The following is a 27698-nucleotide window of genomic DNA, read 5'->3' as shown; positions in this document are numbered from 1 at the left end:
TTAAAGTTAGGATTCAAATTCACCCTCTCATCTAGTGGAAGACTTCCTCTCCAGGGTTTTTTGAGAGACCATTATCTTCCCCTTGAATTACCCCAGTTAATGGGAAGCTAGATAAACTTCTTTAAAATACATATTTGGCTGCTAGTTGCTCAAGATAACTTCAAAACAGAAAGTTGCCTTCTGTTTATATATTACTGGTTAGAACCACCTCTTTTGTTGTGTTTAAATACCTATTTAGAGGAAGATAATAGCTTTTTGTCTTTATGCCTACCTGTTACTGTCGAATTTTATTTTTTAAATTTTAACAAGAAGTGTTGGCCTTTAATTTAGGGCACAAGTTAAAAGTCTGGGGCATTTCTGCATGTGAGAGAACCAGTTAGAAGTAGATTTTTTCAGTTTATGACATAACCATATGTCCTTTTTCTCTGTACCATCTCTGCCTTTATACCTCCTTACCGTTTTTTTTTTTGTTTTTTTTTTTGTTTTTTTTTTTTTTTAATTCCTTCCATATTGTTTGTTATTTAGCAACTCTTCTCAATGTGGACTAGAAGAAACAAAAGGAGACGGGACCTGTCCGTATTACCTAATTGTTCCAATGAAGCATTGGATTGTCTGTGGATTTAATGTATTCATCTATCTCCAGTCCTATTATTCACTGATAAGCTAATATAGTTATATAAAATGGCTATTTTATATGCTTTAAATAACCTTTAAAAACTAGTGTTTTTTTATTTCCTTTTTGGGTTTCAGTGTTAAAATGAATTTGTTGTAATTGAATATAAAGTAGTACATGTTTTGAGATGTTGTATCACTGTATTTGGCTTCACACATTTGACATGAGCAGCATTCTTAACTTTCTGTTTTCCCTGTTTTTTAGGAGGAAGATATCAGCTAGAAATAAAAATACCAGAAACATATCCATTTAATCCCCCTAAGGTATTGTAAGCCTATTTTTTGTGCATGAACTTCTAAAATTTTTTTTTACCCATTTAATTTATATTTTGGTGCTTACTAAGATTACAGCTTTTTGAGTTGTATGTGTAAATTTAGTGTGGACAAGATTTCAGGTAATGGCAGATGGTTTGCTTCTGGAATTAGAATGGAAAGCAAGCTTACTCAGAGACAGCTAGTAATGGCTCTAGACAGGAATAGGAGTTTCATCTGACAATGGCTTAAATTCTAGGTCTGGAAAAATTGGCAGTGTTTCCAAATTTAGCGAACCCTTATACAAATTCTTACTTGCCTTGAAGAAGTATTTTTTTAGGGAAGAATATATTCTGAATTCATTCAGTAGTTATTTGAATACTGTGTGCCAGTATAGCAATAAATAAGACATACTGTCCTTCCTTTCATGGAGCTCACATTCTAGCAGGAAAATAAAATTATGAACAAACAATTGTAACTGGTGAATGTTAAAAGATGAAACAGCCTGGGTCATGTATAACAAGGGGAACTGAATTAAAACTTATTTTTTCACTAAACAGCTTCCTTTATTTTATTTAAAAATTTTTTTTAATGTTTATTTTTGAGAGAGAGAGAGACAGAGCGACAGAGAGACAGAGAGACAGAGCGTGAGTAGGGGAGGGGCAGAGAGAGAGGGAGACACAGAATCTGAAGCAGGCTCCAGGCTCTGAGTGTCAGCACAGAGCCCGATGTGGGACTTGAACTCACAAACTCTGCGAGATGATTACCTGAGCTGAAGTCAGATGCTTAACCAACTGAGCCACCCAGGTGCTCCTGAACAGCTTCCTTTTAATCTTTTGCTGTCATCACTTTAGTTAGGCATTCAACTTTATTACTTTTCCTGTTTTGCCTATTTAATCACCTTTCTATCTCTGCCACTCCTGTTCATTCTTTGCACTGCTGTAAATCTTCTTAAAGTGCAGTTTTGATGTTTCTTTTCTTTCTTTGTTAATAAAGTCTAAACTCCTTAGCTGGGCATTTAAAACCTTCTGCAGCTGGACCCCAATCATCATGTTCTGGAATTTATTCAACCTATTGGTTGTTCCCATTTAAGAAAAGACATGGTAATGGAAGTTCCAGGATGCGTTGGGGTCACCTACTGAGTTTGGAGCGTCTATTATTCTGTTGCTTATGTACATCTATTTTCTGATAACACCAGTTTGATTTTTTTTAATTGTCATAAAATACACATAAAATTTACCATTTTAACCATTTCTTTTTTTATGTCTTTTTTTTTTTTTTTTAAATGTTTGAGAGAGTGCAAGTGGGGGAGAGGCAAAGAGAGGGGACAGAGGATCCAAAGTAGGCTCTGTGTTGTCAGGCTTACAGCAGCGAGCCCATTGTGGGGCTCAAACTCATGAACTGTGAGATCATGAGCTAAGCCAAAGTGGGAAAGTCAACTGGGCACCCCCCATTTTAACCATTTCTAAGTGTAATTCAGTGGCATTAAATATAGTCACGTTGTTGTGCAGTCATCACTACCATCCATTTCCAGAACTTTCTCATCTTAATCTGTTAAACAGTAACTCCCTATTACTTACCCCATGCCCACAGCTCCATAGGCAATGTTCTACTTTTTCTGTATGAATTTGACTATGTGAGGTACCTCAATTAAGTGGAATCACACAATATTTGTCCTTTTGTATCTAATTTCACTTCATATAATGTCTTCAAGGTTCATCCATATTACATACAGCATGTATCAGAATTTCATTCCTTTTTAAGGTTAAATAGTATTCCATTCATATATGCTACATTAAAAAATTTTTTTTTTAACATTCATTTATTTTTGAGAAAGAGAGAGAGACAGTGCAAGCAGGAGAGGGGCAGAGAGGGAGACACAGAATCCAAAGCAATCTCCAAGCTCTGACCTATTGGCTGAGAGCTCATGACCTGAGCTGATGTTGGATGCTTAACTGTCTGAACCACCCAGGTGCCCCTATATATGCCACTTTTTTAACCATCAAGGAAGGAACATTTTGGTTGTTTCTACCATTTAAGCCTGGTTGATTCTTTTTTCTTGCTTTTTTTTTTTTTTTTTCTAGTATAAAAGTAGTTTGCGCTTTTTGTAGAAATTTGAGAAAATTACATATTGAATTATTTTAAAAAACATTTTTCAATATTGGCACTTAGAGATGGCCACGATTAAGTTTTCATCTTATATCTGTGACTTAATTTTCATCCTCATCCTGGTTACCCTCCACTGGTTTCAATCTAGGTTGCAGTGTTATCATTGGAATGAATAGTCACTTGAGGATACTTTAAATTGTTGAATACCATAAGTTTAACAGAAGATTTTATTTTTTACTTTTTTTTTTAAAGTTTATTTATTTATTTTGAGAGAGAGACAGCGTGAGTGGGAGAGGGGCAGAGAGAGAGAGAGAGAGAGAGAGAGAGAGACCGACTGAGACCCAAGCAGGCTCCACGCTGCCAGTGCAGAGCCTGATGTGGGTCTCAGACTCCCAAAACCATGAGATCGTGACCTGCTGCCACTTAACTGACTGAGCCACCCATGTGCCCATAAACAGATGTTAAACGTTTAGTGATAAGGTTGCCCTCATAGCCTACAAAAACTTTTTAATGGAAACAAGGAGGAAGAAAGAAAAGACCTCAAAAGAGACTGCCCTCAACCACTATATTTTTTACCATTAAATAATGGCAGTAGCAGCTGTCACTTGGTTTGTGCCAAAAATTTTATATGCCTTTCCTGCGACAGTGTTTATAATAGTTCTAATAAATGAGGGAACTGAGGCCTAGAGGTTAAATAGAACGCAAATCCCATAAGGCCCAGTGTGCTCCGCTTTTTTTTATCTTAATGAGGAAGGAGTGAGTCATAATCTCTAAAACAGTAAATATGACTCCACCAAGAACAAGAGCAATTCACTGAAGTTCAGATGTACTTCAGCCATTTAACTGGCTTTATGATTTATTTTAAGTAATCTCTGTGCCCAACGTGGGGATCAAACCACAATCCTGAGATCTAGAGTGGCGTGTTCCAAGTGAGCCAGCCAGTCATCCTTGGCTTAATTATTTTAGGCAAACTGTCTTAACTGCTGTGTGCCCCAGTTTCTTCATCTGTAAATCCTCCCTTGGGATTATAAAGATTAAAGGAATTAATCCATGTGAAAATTATTTCAATAATTCTATCAAACATTTTTTCACATATTTGATACATCTGACATCAAGATACACCTTTCAGTGGATGTGATGTCATAATTTAATTGGCAGAGTTTTTTTCTTAGGGTACATAATCTAATGGTGTATTAAATAATTCATGGTACCTGAGATTTAATGAAATAGTAGTACTTAACAATTGTGCCTACACAAAGTAAGCATTATGTAAATATTAGCATTAACCAGCGACTGCCACTCTAAAAGGCCCTTCTTGAAGCAGTCTGTTGGCTTCCCCTCTGTGACATCATTTGAAAATTCAGCATTGACACTTAAATTTCCTGTATAAATTGACATTCTCATTCATTGTTGGAGGGAATGTAAAATGTTGGAGTTGCTTTGGTACATAGTTTAGTCAAAATGGTTAATACAGGGTTAGCTTATTCTACTTTTAGGTATCTACCCAATAGAAGTGAAAACATCTGTCCACATAACTTGTACATAAATGTTCATACCAGCACTATTCATAATGACCCAAAAGTGGAAATGACATAGATGTCCATCAACTGAATGGATACACAAAATGTGGTAGGTTCATGCCATGGGATATTATTTGTGTTATAAAAATAAATGAAGTACTGATAATGTGGTACAAGATAGATGCACTTTGTAAACATCATGCTACATGAAAGAAGCCAGACACAAAAGGCCACACATTGTATGATTTCATTTATATGAAACATTGGAAGAAGCAAATCCATAGAGACAAAAAAACAGATAGGTGGTTGCTTAAGACTGAGACTATGTGAAGAATGGGGAGTGACTGCTGATGGTTACATAGTTTCTCTGTGAATATGCTAAAAACCATGGGGTTGTGCACTTGAAATGGATAAATTATGATCTCAGTGGAAGTGTTTATTTCCCTCTATAGTCTTATATAGCTCCACAGTGATTGCGTAGCCCTGGCTCTGTTTCAGGCACTTGATATTTTATTTAATCATTGAAATCACTGTTTTATAAGTCCTTTTCTTATTAGCACAATGAAAAAAAGAGACTCATAATCTAAGAACAGAGTTCATGTTGCTCTTCAGACCACAACTGTCCTAATTCCAGCCATTGCATATTGGGGTACCTTCAAGATTTAGAAAAGTCTTCCTTCAATCATTCAAATGTGTTCCCTCTGGCTTCAACTAGTCAGTTGTAGTTATAATTTAGTATTATTTTAAATATGGTACTCATTTATGGCATTAAGCTTTCGCAGTAAATGTTAATGAACATATAAATGTGTTCTAGATATGTACCATATTGATTTGAATTTTTACTGATGGGTAAAATAACAAAGAATGGAGTTATATTTGTAAATTTCTGGCTGGATTATGTTCACATATGTTTAATATTGTGGGCTTATGCTTAATTTTAAGCCTCATGAGATAAAAGTATCAAAGGTAGCTGGCTAAATTCTCTTACTGTGCAGGTAAAATTGCCCAAGATTGAAACTTAGATTGAGGAGCGCCTGGTTGGCTCAGTCGGTTAAGCGGCCAACTTTGGCTCAGGTCATGATCTCGCAGTCCATGAGTTGGAGCCCCGCGTCGGGCTCTGTGCTGACAGCTCAGAGCCTGGAGCCTGTTTCAGATTCTGTGTCTCCCTCTCTCTGACCCTCCCCCGTTCATGCTTTGTCTCTCTCTGTCTCAAAAATAAATAAATGTTAAAAAAAAAAAAATTAAAAAATAAATAAAAAAAAGAAACTTAGATTGATAGCTTAATAGTGGTCACAGAGTATTTCTTATTTTTATTCTGCAATAAATTACTAACCTGAAGAGCAGAAAGTTTGCTTCTAGACGGAGGAGGTATATCTTTGAGTCAGCTGAATATAGTGTAAGAAGAATTTTATTCAATGCATACAATCAGTGTTATTTCTGGAGTGAACTATAATGAAAAAACTCATTAAATTAGGAAAACTCTAGCTCAGTGATTTGTCCAATTATGTATTGGAGATTAGGTTGTGAATTTTCCTCTTTCGCCTTGGCATTATAAACATAGTTTTTATATGTGAAATTAAGTATAAATACCATTGCTAATAACCTTTTTTAAAAAAATTTTTTTAATGTTTATTTTTGAGGGAGAGACAGACCATGAGCAGGGAAGGGACAGAGAGAGACACAGAATCTGAAGCAGGTTCCAGGCTCTGAGCTCTCAGCACAGAGCCCAACATGGGGCTTGAACTCACAAGCCATGAGATCATGACCTGAGCCAAAGTTGAATGCTTAACTGACTGAGCCACCCAGGCTCCTCTCATTGCTAATAATTTTTAATGGGTCTGCCCACCTGCACAGGCATATTTAAAATAAAATAGTATTTTCTTTTGTACAATAAGTTAGTTAAAGTTGGTTTAATATTGTTTTGTGATCAGGGTCAAATATGACTAAAGTAGGTCATGGTAAGTGTCATTGTATTGTTACTTTTATACTTCATCCCCTCCAAGTTTTTTTGACATTTTTGTTGATATATAACAGAGATGTTAGCACTATGGGAGAAAGTGATGAATATAGTAGATCTGAATTGTGTGTACAGAATAATAGGACAAAATTCTGGACACCTGTGGATACCATTGGTGATAGTAAGGCTTGAGAAAGATAAAGACATGAAAAATCTGAGAAAGGAGGTAGTTGATAAAGAATAACAAAGAAGAGAGGAATAGGGGAGAAAGAGTGGTAAACCACAGAAAAAACTAGAACATTTATTTACATCTATACTAGTGGATAATCAGTGTCTTCTTGAAAAATTTTTTATTATATCATTTTTAAATTCAGAAGTATTTATTCTAACTGTAGATTATAGTACAAGTAAGAGTTTAATAATTTCCTTGATCTTGCATATATGCATGTTTGTCTTCGTATGTCTATAGAGATCATGGTTTGAAGATGACTCTTTAAAAAGCAAGATACCTTAGATCACTTGCCTACACCATAAACATTCTGACAACTTCAGCAGTAATTTAAAATTAATTTTCCAATCTTGTTGAAAAGATTGAACCAACTTTTGTTTTAAAGTCACAAAATGCTATAATGTCCTTGAGTTACGGAAATTATGGCATCTGGTTATTTTATATCTTTAAAACATATCTGATTCATTACTTAAGGCTCTTTAATGACTTCTCATTCCCTTCATGTAAGCCCGCTTTCTGAAACCAACCTTAGCCTATCTCTCATGTCATCTTAAAAATATATATATATATTCAGTTTCAGAAGTCTGGCTTACATGAAGGGAATGAGAAATCATTAAAGAGCCTTAAGTAGAGTAGTGAATCAGATATGTTTTAAAGGTTACTCTTGGGTTTCAATGTGGAGAATGGATTTGAGGAAGCAAAACTGAAGGTAGTAAAGTCATTAGACTGTTTAGTAACCAAAGTGTAGAATGATGGTCTTGTTTAATGAGATTGTGATTCTGTGGATGTCATCTTTGAAAGCAATAAAATTATTTTAAGAACAAAAAAAGGATCAGGGCATGGAAAGAGCCCCTCAGTTTTAGGTATTTTGTTGAAGTGCTTTTCCAGCATATAAGTTAATGAGTAATTAAGTGAGGAAGTAGTAACAGGTAGTATAGACAAATTGAATCACAAGGAGAAAAGTGGAAGCTATCTGTTTAGCTTCTTTCCATAAATAGCTTAGATTTGAAGCATATATTGATGAGTCAATTTTTGGAAAGTACTATAAGCTTGGCTTTTATAGTAATTAATCTATTAGGTGTAAAGGAGTTTTGACTCCGGTGACTATTGTAACCTGTTAGATATAATAACAATAATAGGTTCCCTCCCCTCCCCCCAATAACAATTGGTTCCCCCCCCCCCCCCAAAAAAAAAAAAACCTCATAAGTAAGAGACGATGAACTACATTTCATTTCATGGTGATCTGTTAGAGATAGCATTTTCACTTTGTTGGTTTCTTACTCATCAGTGCTGAGACAAATAGGCAATTGGAGACTCAGAATCTGAAATGAGATTGTATAAGTGTGTGTGTTGTTCTATTGCTGGCTAGTTGTTTGATTTTGGATAAATTTTCTTTTTTTTTTTTTTTTTTTTTTATTTTATTTTTAAAAATTTTTAATGTTTATTTTTGAGAGAGAGAGAGTGTGAGTGGGGGAGGCTCAGAGACAAAAGAGAGACACAGAATCTGAAGTGGGCTCCAGGCTCTGAGCTGTCAGCACAGAGCCCAGCCTAGGGCTTGAACTCACGAATGGTAAGATCAGACCTGAGACAAAGTCAGATGCTCAACAGACTGAGCCATCCAGGCATCCCTGGATAAATCTGTTAAACACTAAGCCTTAGTGTCTCCTCAGTGCCAGTATCTTCCAAATGTTTGTTGAATTATTTTTTTAAAAAGAAATTGAGGGAAAAAAAATGTTGCAAAATATTAGAAGCCATCTTACAGCTACTTACTACTTAAATGCTTCCAAGCACTGATTTTACTTACTTTGTCCTTCACACCTCTTCTGCATCCTACTTGACACTAAATAAATTGCTATTTACTATCTGTATTAATTTTGATTTTATATTACTTCATCTACCTAAGTAGATTTTAGTCTATGTTGTAGTTATTATAGCATGGAATATTATGCTAGGTAAATTATAAACACCTAATAATTGTTGGGTTTCTTTAGAGGCAGAACATTTATTAAAAGGTTTAAAAATAATGTATGTCAGTGACAACATTCAGCTTACTGAATGCTTTGTCTTCCACACCCCTCCCTTCAGGTAGGCAAAATGATGGTACTGTAAGTATGGACATTTTTTTTTTAATATGAAGATTTCATTTTCCTGTAGTTCTATTTGAACTATATGTGTTTTATTTCTGTTACTTAAAAACTCAAGTGTGCTTTATATTCTAGGTCCGGTTTATCACTAAAATATGGCATCCTAATATTAGTTCCGTCACAGGGGCTATTTGTTTGGATATCCTGAAAGATCAATGGTAAGAGATTTTGAATTCACCTTCTCCCCTCTCTCATATGAATTCCAAACTATATTTAGAGTGTTGCCTGTGTAATTGCCTCAGAACATAAGCATATATTATACTTTCTCCTATTTGGGCTGTAATTTTGAAACTTTATAAAGTCTCTTAAGTGCATAATCAAAAATGTGGTAGATTTGAGATCACAATCATTATTTAAATAGTGACTTATTAGGTAACGATAGATACTAGCTCTTACATCTTGAAAAGCTTTGATTTCATTTATTTTGGTAAATTTAGTTCTTGCTATCTCTGAAAGATGTTTGTGAAAGACTAACATAATTAAATATTGAAGTAATCAGCTCTGACTTGGATGTAATATAGGCAACAAAAATATTGAAAGTTGTGTTAATTGGACAGAGTTAAGGTTCTCAGATTTGAAGAAAGGAGTGCCTTTGTAGGTGATATCTTCATTTGTATGGCACTTTATACTGCTTTCACATGTTTTGTCTGATCTGATTTTAGCACAGTGTTCTTACCCTTTAAATTCAAACCTAGCTCTGCCATTTACTGAACTGTCATCCTGAGCAAATTACCTAGCTTTTGTGCCTTAGTTTCCTCATCTCACAAATAGGGTTAACACCTGCTTCATAAGGCTGTTAAAAGTATTACATGAATTGGTTTATGTAATTTTCTTAGAGTAGATCCTGGCATAGTCTAACAACATGGATGGAAAAAACTAAAACAAGTATAAAAAGACATTGGAGTGGGAGGAAACAGTAATAAGTTTATGTGTTTGATTTGTTAAGAAATGGAAAGAATAGAACCTGAACAGGATGAAACAGGAATGACAACATTTAGTGTTTGGATGATTTGGTTTATTTAGTAACTGGATAAACAGACAAGAGTTGTTGGTTTGGTTTGGTTTTTCTACTCTTTTTTTTTTTTTTTTTTTTCAATATTTGTTTATTTTTGAGAGAGAGAGACGAACAGACAGACACACCATGAGTGGGGGAGGGGTAAAGAGACAGGGAAACACAGAATCCGAAGCAGGCTCCAGGCTCTGTGCTGTCAGCACAGAGACTGATGTGGGGCTTGAACCCATGAATGGTGAGATCATGACCTGAGCCGAAGTCAGATGCTTAACCGACTGAGCCACCCAGGTGCCCCTTGTTTTTCTATTCTAATAGCACATCTGGGTAAAGCCGCCTCCCTCAGATCATCTCTTGGGATCTAGTTTCTTGATATATATTCCATACTGTTAAACATTGAGTAGTGTGGAATAGACCTAATCTGTCCTTCTTTTAATTTGTAGCTTTTTGCAATTTATAGGACTCAGTATTTTTATCCATAAAGTTATCTGAAAGGCCCAGGCCCCTTATAATAGCTCAATCATTCAGTGGTACTAAGGAATGTTTGCAGACATTGTACTTTTTATTCACTTGGTTTCTGGGATATTAGGTCTTCTATTTCCCCCTTTCCTATGTCCACTCCCAGACTCCTTGACTCCTTAACTAGTTTCTCCCTTTTCTCCTGGAGCTTTGCACATGACAGTACTTGAAAGCTAAGTCTTTACCTATGCTCCTCTTCATCTATACTCACTTTCTTGGTATGCTTATCTGATTTTATAACTTCACTTTTTAAATACCAGCAACTCATAAATTTATCTTTCTTGAACTCCAGGCTCATATCCTGCTACCTGCTTAACATCTTTACTTGACTATGTATATAGTAGACATCTCAAACGTAAACATGTTGAAAACTGAACTGATAATCCCCTAACCCAAAACCTGGTTCACCCCATCTAAGTTATTGACAGCTACATCCTTGCATTTGCTCTGGCCAAAACATCCTCATGATCCTTGGTTCTTGTTTCTCTGGTACCCTGTATACCCTGTTGCAAATTTTGTTGGTGAAACCACCAAAGTCTTATAAGCAGTTGCACTGCTACTAACTATCTGGCCCACATCACATTACTTCTTTCCTGGATGATTACAGTAGCCTGCCCCCCTGTTTGTAACTTTGCCCTACTCAGCAATTCTCAGCAGCTAGAATGATACACTCTCCTCCCTGTTCCCCCCGCCCCCCTTTTTAAAAACAAATAAAGCTCTAGACTGAAATTTTCCACCGACTTCCCTTTTTGCTCAGAGTTAAGCCAGCAGTACTACCACATCTGATTATCTCCCTATAGATAGTTGAAAGAAGATGGTGAATGTGTAGAGAGAGAACTTGAACTTTTGTACTGAAACACTTTGTGTCAACTATTCTCATTTCCTTAGGCAGGTGTGAAGTAGCTAAATTTAGTCTCATTTCATATCTATATAATTGAAATGTTAAAAAATAATATCAGATAAAATAGGTGAGATTGGATATACATGGATAATCCTACCTACCCTCTCCCCCCCACCCCCCCATTTATTGAGGTATAATTGGCAGTCAGTGGATATTCATGTTTAGGCTTCAGAGCTGGAATTTGGTAAAGAAAACTACAAGATAGTAATCTTCAGAAAAATAAATTGAGTAAACATTGAATAATTTGGGATAGGTGTGCTAGAAGACAGTTTGTTAGTCTTGGTCTTTTATTAGTATATATGGATGGCGATTTACCTTTAATATTTAACAACTTAATGTTAGTATGGTTTATTTCTTAACTATACAATGTGTTGTATGAAGAAACTATTCTCTGGTGTTTTTCCACTGACACCTATTCTGAATATAGGGGATAGAAGAAAATAACTACACATAAAAATTGCACTCAGTGAAACTGCCCTTCCAAAAGCCATAAACAGGCATTAAGAGAATATTTAGATGACTGATAAGCAATACTCAGTGTCATTAGTCATCAGGGAAATGCAGATTAAAATTACAATTAGATACTACTACACACTTATAAATAGTTCTCTTGCATTGATGGTAGACATATGGTTCAACCACTCAACCAGCAGTATCTACCAAAGCTAAACATACACCTTTGATATGGCATAGCAAATCCACTCCTAAGTCTATATCCAAGAGAAATAAGTGCATGTCCACCAAAAGACTTGTACAGGAATATTTATAGCACATTTAGTCACACCATAACAACCCCATATATCTATCTATCTATCTAGACATATATATATATATATATATGTCTAGATAGATAGATATATATGTCTATATAGACGTATATATATATAGACACACAAATAACATGGATTATTCTCACAGGCATGTTGAGTGACAAAAGCCAGACGTAAAAGAGCATGTACTGTATAGCTTTTTATAAAATTTAAGATAAGCCAAAACTATGATAGAAATTAGGACAGTGGTAGGGGTAGATGAGGGTTGTGAAAGGGAGTTGCATGAGAAGGCTTTTTGGAGTGCTGGAAGTACTCTATATTTTGATCTAGGTGATGATTACATGGGTGTTGTATACATATATAAAAATTCATCTAGCTGTATAACTCTGCTTATTATACTTTAATAAAAAATTAAAACAAAAGTTGCCATTTTTAAGTAGTTGTCAGTGTTTTAAATAAACATCGATTATGTTGATGGTCTTCTGGAAGACCCTTAATAGAAAATAACAGTCAACAATAGAGACAGTTCACATGGCTATTGTACATATTGAAGGCCTTACTCTGTATGCATGAATATATATTTTTTAATTTTATTTAATTTTTTAAATTTATATCCAAATCAGTTAGCATACATATAGTGCAACAATGACTTCAGGAGTAGATTCTTTAATGCCCCTTAACCCATTCCCCCTCCCACACCCCCTCCAGTAACCCTCTGTTTGTTCTCCATAATTAAGAGTCTCATGTTTTGTCCCCCCCGTTTTTATATTATTTTTGTTTCCCTTCCCTTATGTTCATCTGTTTTGTCTCTTAAAATCCTCTTATAGTGAAGTCATATGATACTTGTCTTTCTCTAATTTCACTTAGCATAATACCCTCCAGTTCCATCCACCTAGTTGCAGATGGCAAGATTCCGTTCTTTTTGATTGCTGAGTAATAATCCATTATGTGTGTGTGTGTGTGTGTGTGTGTGTGTGTGTGTGTGTGTGTGTGTGTGTACAACCACACATACATATATATACATACAACCATATGTATGTATGTATATATATATATATGTATGTATGTATAACCACATCTTCTTTATCCATTCATCCATCGATGGACATTTGGGCTCTTTCCATACTTTGGCTATTGTTGATAATGCTGCTATAAACATATGTCCCTGTATGCATGAATATTTAATTTGCCATCTTAACTGTGTTTCTGTGATCTGAGCAAAATTGATTTACTTAAGATAGATTTGTAAGGTATGTCAACCACTGATTATTAAAATTAGCTGACACAAGTTGAAATTTCATAATCCTGTTTACCTGTTAGGATTTGTTTTTTACATACTAAATCCTAAAAATCTCAATGCATTGTGTATTTAGTTAGTACTGTGTAAAACAATAAATGGAATGAAAGATTGTATGTTCAGTTGTATGCTTTTTTCACATTACTATGTTTAGATTTAAAATTTAGAGCAGTCAAAAAATTCATATATTTCTTTACACTATCAAAGATGTTATAATTTCTGTAGTACTTAGAGCCAGAAGACTAGGTTTTGTTTTGATAGTAATTTTATTACAACTAAATTAAAACAATGTCATTCTTTACCATTAATTTTCTTGTCTAGCTTTTTAAAACTTTACATTTAAAGTGGTTTTTTTCCTCTATCATTCATTTTTAAAAATTTTTTATTGGAGGGGTGCACCTGGGTGTCTTAGTTAAGCATCTGACTTCAGCTCAGGTCATAATCTCGCAGTCTGTGAGTTCAAGCCCCACATCAGGCTCTGTGCTGACAGCTCAGGGCCTAGAGCCCGCTTCAGAATCTGTGTCTTCTCTCTCTGTCTTTCACTCTCTGCCTCTCCCCCAGTCACACTCTGTTTCTCGCTCTCTCTCTCTCAAAAATAAATATTAAAATTTTTATTTTGTATTGAAGTATAGTTGACATACAGTATTAGTTTCAAGTGTCATTTATGTTTATTTTTAGCTAATTTTTTTTTTAATTAAAAAAATTTTTTTTAAGTTTATTTATTTTGAGAGAGACAGACAAATTGGCAAGTGGGAGAACGAGAGGGAGAGAGAGAATCCCAAGTAGGTACAGAGCCCAATGCAGGGCTCAAACCCACATAACTGTGAGATCATGACCTGAGCCAAAACCAAGAGTTGGTGCTCAACCGACTGAGCCACCCAGGCGCCCCTAGCTAATTAATTCTTAATGATTTATAAATACCTCCCCCAACATTTTATTAAGAAAAATTTCAAGCATACAGAAAACATAACGTTTTCTCTTTAAGATTGTTATGAATGAAGTCCTAAGATTTTTTTCTTCCATATTGAGAGCAAACTATCCCTTCTAACATGTTCACCTTTAGGTCCTTAGTTTCTGGTTTTGAAAGTGGTAATTTCAGAGGTCTATTATAGTAGTTTGTGTCTTCCCAATAAAGACAGTGGAAATAAAGGAAAAGTATTTTTAAGTATTTATATTAAGGACTTATGACTCTCAAAGAGAAGAGCTTCTCACTTTAAAAAATGTTTTTGAGGCTCCTACATGGCTCAGTCTTGAGGGTTCAACTCTTGATCTCAGCCCAGATCATGATCTCACGGTTTGTGAGATTGAGCCCTGTGTCGGATAACAGCACAGAGCCTGCTTGGGATCCTCTATCTCCCTCTCTGCCCCTCCTCCCACACATTCTCTCTCTATCGCTCTCGCTCTCTCTCAAAAACAATGTTTTTATACTGTAAAATGCATATGACATAAAATTTACCGTCTTGGTGTTTTTAATTGACCTATAACATGGTAATCTTAGCTGTTTAAAATAAGTATACAGATGAGTATTATTAAGTATATTCACATTGTTGTGCTACCAGTCCCCAGTCCCCAGGTTGTTGTTTTTTTTTAATAAGACTTTATTTTTTTAGAGCAGTTCTAGGTTCACAGCAAAATTGAAAGAAAGGTATAGAAATTTCCCATATACTCCCTGCCCCCACACATGCATAGCCTCCCCCATTATCAACATCCTCCATCAGAATGGTACATTTGTTATGGTTGATGAACCTACATTGACCTATCCCAATCATAGTTTATATTATGGTTCACTCTTAGTGTTGTCCATTCCGTGCATTTGAAGAAGTGTATGACATGTATCCATCATTGTGGTATACTGAGTACTTTCACTGTCCTAAAAATCCTCTGTGCTTTGACTCTTCATCCTTCTACCACACCCCCTCCCCACCCTTTCATGTTTTGAAACTGAAACTCTTCACCTCTACACTTATTTCCCATTCCTGTCTTGCTCCAGCCTATGGCAACCACCATTCTACTTCATGTCTCTGTGAATTTGGCTTTTCTAGGTACCTCATGAATCATAGTATTTGTCTTTTTATTCCTGGCTTCACTTATTAATTTAATGTCATCAGGATTCATCATGTTGTAGCATGGGTCTGATTTGTCTTTTTAAGGCTGAGTAATATTTCATTGTGTGTAGATAGATAGATAAAGATCACATTTTCTTCATTCATGGGTTGATGGAAATGAGTTACTCTCACCTTCTGGCTATTGTGAGTAATACTTGTTATGAACATGGGTATACTAGTATCTAAGTCTCTGCTTTCAGTTATTTTGGGTCTGTATCTAGAAGTGGATTTGTTAGATCATATGGTAATTCTGTGTTTAGGTGTTTTTTTTGTTTGTTTTGTTTTTTGAAGAACTGCTATAGTGTTTTTTGTAATTGTTGCTCCATTTTGCATTCCCACCAACTATGCCCAAGGATTCCAGTGACTCTACATCTTCACCAGCAATTGTTATTTTTCTGTTTTGTTTGAGAGTAGCCATCCTAATGGATGTGAAGTAGTGTCTCATTGTTTGGTTTCCTTAACAATTAGTGATGTTAAGCATCTTTTCATGTGTTTATAAGCTATTTTTATATCTTCTGTGGAGAAATGTTTGTCCAGGTCCTTATTTTTTGAGTTTTTGTTGTTAACAGCAATTCTTTATATATTCCAAACATTAACCCTTTATCAGATATGATTTGCAAATATTTTCTCTCATTCTGTGGGTTGCCTTTCACTCTATTGATTTTATCCTTTGCACAGGTTTTTCTGTCTATACAGTTAACTTGGATGTAGTTACACCAGTTTCTCCAGTTTTCCTATTGTTGCCTGTGCTTTTGATATCCCATCCAAGAAATTCAACCCCAATTGTGAAGCTTTCCCCCTATGTTTTCTTCTAAGTGTTGTATGGTTTTAGCTCTTATACTTAGTTCTTTGATCCTTTTTTTTTTTTAAGTTTTTTTAAATTTATTTTTGACAGAGAGCATGAGTGGGGGAGGGGCAGAGAGAGGGAGGGAGACACAGAGTTCTTTGATACATTTTGAATTAATTTTCATATATGGTGTAAAGCAAGGGCCCAAATTCATTCTTTTGAAAGTTCATCAAGTTTTTTTTTAACATTTATTTATTTTTGAGAGAGAGAAAGAGAAAACTTGCAAGAGTGGGGGTGGGGGCAGAGAGAGAGGGAGACAGAGGATCTGAAGCAGGAAGCTCTGTGCTGACAGCAGAGAGCCCAACGTGGGGCTCGAACTCAAGAACCAGGAGATTGTGACTTGAGCTGAAGTCGGATGCTTAACCAAGCCACCCAGGCGCCCCAAGAGCTCATCAAGTTTTAAAGAAAAATGTTTATTGCCTTGAGATAAAAATATAAATCTATGTATGTAATGTTATTAAGGTTTTGCTAAGATTTGTGAGATTTTTAAGTTTATTTATTTATTTTGAGAGAGAGAGAGAGCGAGCGTAGGGTAGGGGCAGAGAGAGAGAATCCCAGGCAGGCTCTGCACTGTTAGTGTAGGGGCTGACATATGGGGCTCAGTCTCATGAACCATGAGATCATGACCTGAGCTGAGATCAAGAGTTGGATGCTTAATTGACTTAGCCACTCAGTTGCCCAATGATTTGTGAGATTTAGACGGCTTTTATTTTACATGTTTTCATTGTTTTTATTACAAGTTAAAATTATAGTGAGTTTAATAATTGTTTTAGTATGAAATATTCCTTTGAGTGAAGATTTATCTTTAATATTCAGATAACTTTCCTTGAAAGAAATAATTATATTAATTAAAAATTATGTAACTTAAGATTTTGTTTAATGTCACGGATTTTTTCACTGGTGTGCTTAAATAAGTTCAATGGAATATTAGAGTAGCCAGCTTAACTTTATATATCCTATTTCTGTGATAATTTGTATTTTTGTCTCTTCTGGATGATTTTCAGGTGATGGAGGTGAGCTTTATGCTGATACATGTAGGCAGCTTTTGATGTTCACGTACCTTTAGACATTCTCTTCAAAATTACCCAAATAGAGGGGCACATGGGTGGCTTAGTCAGTTAAGTGTCCAACTTTGGCTCAGGTCATGATCTCACAGGTTCATGAATTCAAGCCTCACATTGGCCTCTTCTGTCAGTGTGGAGCCCACTTCAGACCCTCTCTCCTTCTCTCTGCCTTTCCCCCACTTGTGCGTGCACACACTCAGAAATAAACATTAAAAAATTTAATTACCCAAATAGACAATGAAAGTAGTGTATTTTTTTTTAATGTTCATTTACTTTGAGACAGAGTGTGTGAGCAGTGGAGGGGCAGAGAAAGGGGGAAAGAGAGAATCCCAAGCTGTCAGCACAAAACCTGACTTGGGGCTCAATCTCACCAGCTGTCAGATGATGGATGACCTGAGCCGAAATCAAGAGTTGGACACTTAACTGACTGAACCACCCAGGTGCCCCAAAAGTAGTGTACTTCTAATTAAGAAAGATTTCACCTTGTCACAGTGATAACGGCAGGACAAGAATGAACATTTAAGTGCTAAATACCGATTTTTATGCTTTGATTCCTGTCTTAAAAGAATATCCATTCTAAAGATGGTGTACCTGTTGGTTGAAAGTAACTTTTGTAAGCTCTTAGGAAATATAGAACCTTATTATTATTTTTTTTTATGTTTATCTATTTTTGAGAGAGAGCACATGCAAGAGAGGGAGGGGCGGGAGGGGGGGAACAGAAGCAGGCTGTGCACTCTCAGTACAGAGCCCAGTGCGGGGCTCAGACTCAAAAGCCATGAGATCATGACCTGGGCCAAAGTCAGATGCTTAACTGATGAGCCACCCAGGTGCCCTGGAAGTTTAGAACCTTGGTTTAGAAAAACAATCTCCATTTTTCCAGCCATGTTTCAGAATTAGAAATTTCCATTACATAACCATATATAGTGGTTTAAAAAGCTTTTAAAATCCTGTTCTCTTTAATGCTAGTTTAGCATTTCAGCTAACTTTTGTGTCATAACCAGTCTCTTCCTTTTCTGATTAAACTTCTCAAAAAGGTAGATTGAGAAATAAAAATTTTTATTCTGGTAGCATTTTTTTTTTTTTAATTTTTTTTTTTTAACGTTTATTTATTTTTGGGACAGAGAGAGACAGAGCATGAACGGGGGAGGGGCAGAGAGAGAGGAAGACACAGAATCAGAAGCAGGCTCCAGGCTCTGAGCCATCAGCCCAGAGCCTGACGCGGGGCTTGAACTCACGGACCGCGAGATCGTGACCTGAGCTGAAGTCGGATGCTTAACCGACTGAGCCACCCAGGCGCCCCTCTGGTAGCATTTTTGATGATTCATTTGTGATGCAATTTTTCTCTCATATATAAAATACAGAACTACAGTTTTGATACTGATTTTATTATATTGGTTTAGAGTAGCCCTTCTCAATTAGCTCAGGCTGTAATCCCCTAAAACAGTATTTCTCAAACATTAGGTTGCATCTGAATCACTTGGAGTGGAGTGCCTGAGTGGCTCAATCAGGTGAGCATCTGACTCTTGATTTTGGTTCAGGTCATGATCCCAGAGTCGTGGGATTGAGCCCCATGTCAGGCTCTGCACTGAGCTTGGGATTCTCTCTCCTTCCCCCTTGCTTGTGTACTTGCTCTCTCTCTAAAATAAAAAAATAAAAGTTGTTTTAATTAAAAAAAAAGTGTTTTAAGATGTTAACTAAAAAAACATCACTTGGGGTACTTGTTAATCCTACCCTGGCATTTCTGATTCAGGAAGTCTGGGATGAGGCTGAGAATTTTCATTTCTTACAAGTTTCCCAGGTGATGTTGACACTACTGGTTGGTGAAACTACACTTTGTGGGATACAGTGCCTTAAGGCATCTATTGTTGGTTAAGGCCTCCATTATTGGTAATAAATTAACCTTTATTGTAATAGTCAAAGATGGTACCATTCTTGGGAAAATTGAGAAAATAGTCACTTGGTAATTTTCTCTGTTCCGTGGTTAAAATGAGGAATCCAGTTGAAAAGGATTGGATTAGAATGATCTAATTTGTGTGGTTAAAATGGGCTTATTATTTAATGCTCCTTCAACTTTTTAAATATTTCACTGTTGCATTTATTATATTTATGAATATTTCTATACTGGTCAGACAGCTTTTTTAACAGAAACACGAGAATCCTTGCTGGTTATGTAGATACCATTTTTTTAAATAAATACTTGCTTAAAAAATACATTTAGAAGCATGAATTTAGTGGTGATATATTTTAAGTAAACTTGGTCTGTTTCAGAATGTTATGGAGTGCTTTTAGGCTTTCTTGAAAATAAGGGATATTTGCTTGATGGTATCTTATATGTTTTTGGAGTGGCATTGAAAGAAAGTTACACATACTAGTTTATCACTTCATGTGTAGAGAAGTGGGTAGAAAATTAAGTCAGTGGATAAAGTTGACTAGAAGGATATTGCCAACAAAAAGAAAAGGAAGGCCAGTTCAGGACACTTTGAATTGTCTTAAGAAATAGACTCCATTCATTTTAAAGTCAAGAAGAAGAAAAATATGGTAGGTAGATATATAAATTTCTACAGTTTAGCTACATGATTAAGATAAAATCTAAATTATTTTTATCTCCAGTTTTTATATTTTATTCAGGAAACATCCACTGTGGTTTTTGTCATGCAGTGTGTTCTTAACTGGAATATTTTCCTGTTTGAATTTTAGGGCAGCAGCAATGACTCTCCGCACGGTATTATTGTCATTGCAAGCCCTGTTGGCAGCTGCAGAACCAGATGATCCACAAGATGCAGTAGTAGCAAATCAGGTAAGGTAGCTGCTTTTATAAGACCTTCTTATACTTACCTATAATTCTTTACTACCATAGTGGTTTGCAGTGTTAACACATGAGCATAGTTCCATTGAAACTAAATTTGGAAATGGTTTTCTTTCTTGTGGTAAGATAATTTTTTCAGATATAATAGTGAAAACTTAATTTACTGATTTTTAAAATACTAATTTAATTGGATATGTGATAGATGCTTTTTTTAAAAAACACATCAGTGGAAATTTTCAAACACACAATGTGAAAAGAATTACACAGTGAACACCCATAGTCCTGCCTACATCTGGATTCTGTGATTATTTACTGTACATGCTTTATCATGTGTGTATCCATCTCTGTCCTTCAGTTTAGTGATGATCCCTCCCCTGATGATCATTTTAACCAGCTCTTGCTATAGCTGAAGTGGCATGGTAAATGTTACCAAGGATCTTAACAGAGGACAGTAAATTACAAGTAAATAATGTTTTATTGCCACACCCCTTTGTTTACTTTCCAGCCACAAAGTGGCAGAGTTGAACAGTTGGAACAAAGACGGTATGGTCTGAAAATTGAAATAATTATCTGGTCTTTAGAGAAAGTTTGCCAACCTCTAAGCCATTAGGATTTACTGAGCTTTTTTTTTTTTCCCCATCTAAAAATTTTTCTTCTCTTGACTTGAGATACAACACTCTCTTCATCTTGGTAGTTGTAGTTGTTCCTTCTTAGTTTCTACAATTATTTCTCTTTTTCCTCCCTCTTAAATATGGTTCCTTGGTTTTGACACTGTTCCTTTTATTTTCCATTATATATGGTAACTTTGGTGATCATATCCATACTGATACAATCACCTGTAAGTTGAGAAAATGTTTAGGCTTTGACCTCTCTCTGAGCCCAAGAGCCTATTCAGAAACAGGATAGCCCTATATGAATGTTTCACTGATACCTCAGCACAATATTCCCAAAACTGAACCTAGAATCTTAAATCCTGTGAACTTTCTATCTTTATATTATACTATCATCAATTTAAATGTCCACATCACAGACTTGGAATTTCTTTCTGTCTCCTTTTCTTTTGTTGATTCCATTCCCAGTATCTCTTTCATCATACTTCTCTGATTTGCCTTAGTTCACATTTTTAAAAATGTCTCCATTCGACTGCTCTTATACCTGCCCCTTCTTCGGCCTCTTCCTTCCCCCATCTTCTACATTGATACCAGTTAGCTTTGTAAAGTACAAATCTTATTTTACTTTACTACTAAAAACCTATTGGAAGCTCTGCTATTACCTACTTGGTAAATCCAGATTCTTTAGTTTGCAGAGCTTTTCCATGATTTGAACTGTCTACAAACCCAGCTTATCTCATCTAAATTCTTACTGTTCCTTGGATTCCTTGCCTTTTCAAGATGGGATTCATTTATACTGGTTATTTCCCCCAATTTGTCATGTTTCCTCTGCCTGAGGAAACTTTCCTCTTAGTAAAACCTGTTCCTTTCCCTTGAAAAGCTGTTCACTCCTTGTTTAATGTATATCCTTGTTAATATGGTCTGTTGTTTGTCTCAGAGTGCTTAGAATTAGGGTTTTACGTGCTACATATATACACTGTTCATTCCCTCTGGGTAGTCAAAACCATAGCTTGAGTCTCAGCTTTGAGTTCCTATTGGAGATCTGAGCCTCAAAGCCTGAAGTTGGTCTAAGCACTTTCTTCTTGTTCCTAAAAGAGTTCAATAATTTGACTTATTCTCTTATTAAGAATTAACATGGTAGAAACTAGGTTTTTCATTTTAATATACAGTAGAAGCTTATCAGTCTTAAAATATTCAATACTTTTAAAAGAAATATTAAAATGAATTGAATAGTTATTTTAAATTTATACGTCACTTGTTAAGTAATGTTGGCCTCAGAGTATTTGAGAATAAATTTATCTCATTCCAATGAGAATGGGAAGTATTACATTTTAAAAGTACTTTATGGTACTTTTAAGAGATAAGTTCATAAACCTTTCAAAATATGCTGTAAATCAGGGCACCTGCCTGGCTTGTTCGGTGGAACATGCGACTCTTGACCTCATGGTTGTAAATTCGAGCCCCAAGTTGGGTGTAGAGATTACTTAAAAATAAAATCTTTTTTTTTTCCTTTAAGTAGTTTCCATGCCCAACATGGGGCTTGAACTCAACCCCATGATCAAGAGTCCCATGCTCTCCAACTGACCCAGCCAGGTGTCCCCAAAATAAAATCTTTAAAAAAACAAACAAACAGGCATTGCACATGGCATATCCTTAAATCACTGTATGCTAATACAGCTCTAGCAAAACAGTGAAGTCTAGTTGTATTCTGTCCTGAACTGTGGTTAGTACAAAGGTCAGTTACATTTATTAGTGAATGTCCACCTAGTTTTAGAAGCAAATAATTCTGTTTAGCTGTATAATGTTTGACACTTCACGTCCAACTTCAGCTCTGGTCATCATCTGGAGGTTCATGGGTTCAAGCTCCACATTGGGCTTACACTGGCAGTGCAGAGCTTGCTTGGGATTCTCTCTTTGCCCTTCCCCTGTTTGTGCATGTGCTCTCTCTCTCAAAGTAAATAAACTTCAAAAAAGAAAAGAAAAGAAACAAGTTCTTAGGCAATTAGGTATTGAATACTACTACTGTATTGTCATGTCATTTGATTTTTTTCTCCATATAGTACAAACAAAATCCTGAAATGTTCAAACAGACAGCTCGACTTTGGGCACATGTGTATGCTGGAGCACCAGTTTCTAGTCCAGAATACACCAAAAAAATAGAAAACTTATGTGCTATGGGCTTTGATAGGGTAAGTATATAAAAGCATACTTATTTTGATACATTTATTGATTGACTTAAAATTATTGCTGCAAATCCTTGGCTGACAAAAGTGTTTCAAAGATACTCTCTAAATCTAGTTTTGATAAACTTTCTTCTGTTATTATAATCAGTGATTTTTCTTTTCCCTTTGCTAATTCCAGTCATTGGTTTAGGAGCTTTTTATGCACTACAAATGCCAGGCAACTTAAAAAAAAAAAAAAAGAAAACAAGGTGTGATTTCTCAATATAAAGATAGTGCATGATTCAGTATTTTAAAAATATTTTCTTGAGATTTGATTTTTTTGTGTCCCCTTTTCTTCTCTACAGAATGCAGTAATAGTGGCCTTGTCTTCAAAATCATGGGATGTAGAGACTGCAACAGAATTGCTTCTGAGTAACTGAGGCATAGAGAAAGAGCTGCTGATATAGTCAAGCTTGCCCTTTCTTGAGGAGCATCAACATCTGTTATTTTTAGGATTCTGCATAGATTTCTTTTAAACTGGCATTCTTGCCTAATGATGTTATCTAGGCACCATTGGAGACTGAAAAAAAAATCCCTGCTCTGTAAATAAAGCTAATTAAACGTCTGTGTAAATTTAAAAAGGGGAAATACTTTAATTTTTTTCTTAATAGTGTAAAAATTCTTTGAGCTAAGCTGAAACCATGGAAAAAACATGCTACTTTAGTGTTTAGCAGTGTACCAAGACTAGCAAGAGTTTGCTTCAGGATTTCGTTGAATAATTAAGATAATATTTTGAGTGTGTCAGGGCCATTCAAATTGTTGGTGTTGCATCACAGCTACCTTAACTGTTTTTAACATGGATCCTCTGTGCCTGTGAATTTACTTGCATGCTTGTACTTGACTTCTTAGGATGGGTAGCTGAAAAGACCACCATTTTAAGCATTTGAGAATTCTTAAATATGAGATTTATCCAGAATTGAAGATGGTGACCTATTCAGAGCCTTTTTGTCCTTGTCCACAGACTGGGACACCATATCTATTTTTCCCCCTCTTACCACACACAGCTAATATTCTGATGGTAAATTTGTATTCTGTATTTGTTGGGGAAATAATGCCGAGGGGCATTACCCCTTGCTCCATTTTTAGGTCGTCCATTTGGAATGTTTTGTTACAATTCTCCACTCCTAAAACTTTCCTATGTGAGTAATAACGTAAAAATGGAGCTGCCAATTTTGTTCCTCTTGCAGAAACAGCAAATATTTGATGTTGCAGTATTCCCAAGATTTAATGAAAGAACCCAACTTAGTTTTTCAGTGAATTTGACATCTTTCTATTTTTAAACTGATGAAATTTTCTTTGAGCTCTTCCAAGGATGCAATCAACTATTTGCAGTTTTTTAGCCTAATTTTGGCTTTATAGAGATTGCTTTATCAGGTACTTTAAAAGTCACTCTTGCTTGCATTTACCCCTATTGACACATGAAAGCTGTGTGGTGTTTTACTGTACATACTTCACATACACATAGGAATAGAAGTGTGTTATAAATCTAGCTTTCTTTATGATGTTTCTGATAATATGAGAATTGAAAACTTTACCTTTTCTTGTACATAGTCAGACTTTCTATTCGTATTAAAGTTACATTTCATTCTAAGTTCAAAAGTTTGAAAATTATTAGTTTTGCAAGCTCAAACACTAATGTGACCATTTTATGAAGACTGAAATGGACTTATGCAGTCAGTTCTATACATAGAAACACAGTTCTTATTAAATTTTCAGGACCAATGCAAAATAACAAAAATGTAATGGAATGAGAATGAATTAAAGTAAGGCTGTATATTGAAAGTCATTTTATAAAAGGTTTGCTTTCTTCAAGTGTTATTTATCCTAAATTACAATCGTTAAGTGTTTGCAAAATAATTTTGAACCATAAATTCAGCATAATTTCATTTGACTTCTCAATAATCTTAGAAGCAATAAAAGAACCATTATTAAATATATTGTAATGTTAAAGATGTGAAGGTTCTTCCAAAAACTTGTAAGGCTTTCCTAATTAATAGTAAGCTCTTGTAGTTGATATTATTGCATACTAAACACAAGTTGGTATGTTTTTTTCCCCTATGTGTTTGCTTAAGTATAAATTCCTTTATACAATCACCTCCTTTAATTGTTATAGTTTAGTTACTTTCTAAGATGCCAAAGGAAATAAGATTTTTCTTTATTTATTTTAAATAGCTAAAACCTTGTACTTTATATTTTGAAGTAAGGTTGGGATTGTGTGAAAATGTGAACAGTTTTGTTCTACTGTTGGTTAGAATTAACTTTTTTTTTTTTTTTTTAAGTGGAGGGTGGCTTGGTAATACTTGGATTATTTTAAATATCAAACACATCTACCCAATTTACTATTTGCCTGTATTATCAGGGTATATTTAATTCTCCTGTGGTTAGACAAAAGAACGAACTCAGAGATTACTAAAGTCAAGCATTACATACTTAGCTCTTGGAGGCAGCTATACCTTTATACCTTGCCTTTGATTTTTATGCACATTAACCCCATCTACTCCTCTAACTATTCAGTGCCCAGGAAATTGAAAAGTACAATATTTGGTATGAGAGGTTCTCCATAATGCAGTTTTCACTTCAAAAATTTATTTACCTCATTTACATTAAATGTGATAATTCCTCTTTCTGATGTATTTCCCACTGCCCTTCTTCTTTTTTATTTCTCTACAGATAGATGTATTTCCCCAAACATAGAAATTAAGGCAATTGCTTTTTTTCCTTTGGTCTTACATGTTTGGGAAAAGGACACTGAAAGTGCAGGTCTAGGGGAAAGGTACCCTGGTAGAAATTATTTTTATAATTCTCAGTTTTTTGTGATTCGTCGGTTGTAAAGGCCTCAAAAATTATGGTTAAATATATATATATAAATTTATATATATATAAATTTATATATATAAATTTATATATACACATATAAACTATGTACAAGAATATATATATATATTCTTGTACATAGTCAAGAATATTTATATATATAAAATAGTATCTCATTTAGAGCAGGCAGATTTGCTAGAGGTCACTGATAATCTAGTAGGCTTTTATTATAATTGGGTCTATTTCCTGGGTATGTGCCCGACTTTTAAAAGGACAAATACTTGTATAGTATTTCACTACAGATTACTGAATGAATGAATAGCAATTTGTCACCCAAATAAGTATACAGTAGATGGTTTATAAATATTTGAGGAACTTTGTACTAAATTAGATTCTGAGTTGGCTACCCAAAATATTTGGAATTGTGACTGTGGTTTACTTAAACACATAACACATAAAAGTATGTATATGTTTGGATTCTGAGTATTTTGCTTTTGAGGAGAGTAATCTATGAAATGAACGTAAGACTGACTTTTTTCTTTTTGGAAGTATTTCACATTTGTGATTGTTGGTGGCGCTTAAAACTATGCAAAAATAATTTTTTTAAAGTAACTCTAAGAAAGAATTGGCATTTAAAGTGGATATTGCTTATTTTATGCACTACAGAATACAACATATTGTGTTACTATTTAGGCTGCTTATTAATAAGTTTATCGATGTGAAAAAGCAGATCTTGGCTATAAGTGTATGCCTGATTTGAGCTTTTAAAACTCTGCAATAGGGGTATGATTATGATTCCACAATACAGGAAATTATAGGAATACAATAAAGCATTTTTATTGTTTTAAAGATTTAAGATGGATTCAGGCACGGAAGGGTTGGAGCCAGGTATACTTTCTTGTACAAAGATGGAATCAATGTTTGGATGTGAAAAAGGAAGCTGTCTGTTTACAGTTAATTTTATTTCATGGACTTTAGAAAATGATGTTGTATTAATCACTTTTTCTAGTTCAAGAAATTTCAATTCCAGGGTACAAACCATTGATTTAAAAAATTTGCATTTCCATTCCTTTAGTACCAGTTTAAAATAAATGCTTAACATCACCTGTTTGCTATCACTGGGGAAGAAGGCAATTTGAAGTACTTACTGATAAATGGCCTTTTTCTCAAATGTTACTTTTCTGCAGTGTCTAACACATAATGTCACATGTTCTGTTTGCACTGTTGCAATATGGATCAAAAATCTTGTGGCATAGGGATAGGGGAATGTTAGTATCTCCCTTGTCCTGTTTGTTCTGTTACTACTTTATTGGACTGATCTACCCTCATAAACCTGTGATCACCTAAATGTAAGTTGTGAATGTGTCACCTTTTGCTTGGTTATTTCAACCATGCTGCTATATATAATCAGGTGTGGCACAGTTTATCAGTTTGGTTCTAGGGGGTGAGTGAATACAAATCATTGCACTGTGCTGTTAAACGATCCTTGTGTGCTTGCTGTTACCTACTTTTTACAGGCATCATAATAAAAGCTAGACTATTTCTTTGGGGGGAAAGAGACTTATTTAATGTAATTTAAAGACTTTTCCAATAGAAAATGAAATACTATTGAAAATATCTATTTTTTAGCTTTCAGCAATTGATGGTGCTTTGTTGTGGTGTCTGCTGGAAGTCTACTGCCATTATAGGGATTCTCATTAACCTCACTGAGAAAGAACCTTGCTTGTTAGCTTCTCTAGATCTCTATTCTAAACAATCTGTTAGTGATGATAAATTCTGTAGGAGGGTCTATTCTGAGCCATTAACTTCCTGTAAGGGGAAAATGGGTGGGTTAACCAGAAAGACCATTG

General features: G+C 35.1%; 1 protein-coding gene across 1 annotated transcript in view; it reads left to right on the top strand.

Moving 5' to 3' along the window:
• Positions 1 to 27390, top strand: part of UBE2K (ubiquitin conjugating enzyme E2 K) — a 72236-nt gene extending 44846 nt beyond the window's left edge. The window contains exons 3-7 of the mRNA XM_019413829.2: positions 878 to 936; positions 8959 to 9041; positions 20093 to 20192; positions 22873 to 23001; positions 23340 to 27390. Of these exons, the coding sequence (XP_019269374.1) occupies positions 878 to 936; positions 8959 to 9041; positions 20093 to 20192; positions 22873 to 23001; positions 23340 to 23414 (446 nt within the window). The 3' untranslated portion in view covers positions 23415 to 27390. The remainder of the gene's footprint in view (positions 1 to 877; positions 937 to 8958; positions 9042 to 20092; positions 20193 to 22872; positions 23002 to 23339) is intronic.
• The last annotated feature ends 308 nt before the right edge of the window (positions 27391 to 27698 follow it).

Source organism: Panthera pardus, unplaced genomic scaffold (genome assembly GCF_024362965.1).
Source record: "Panthera pardus isolate Hobbes unplaced genomic scaffold, ASM2436296v1 HiC_scaffold_13, whole genome shotgun sequence".
Classification (NCBI taxonomy): domain Eukaryota; kingdom Metazoa; phylum Chordata; class Mammalia; order Carnivora; family Felidae; genus Panthera; species Panthera pardus.
Note: the sequence above shows the minus strand (reverse complement) of the source record. Positions and strands in the feature narration are given on the sequence as shown.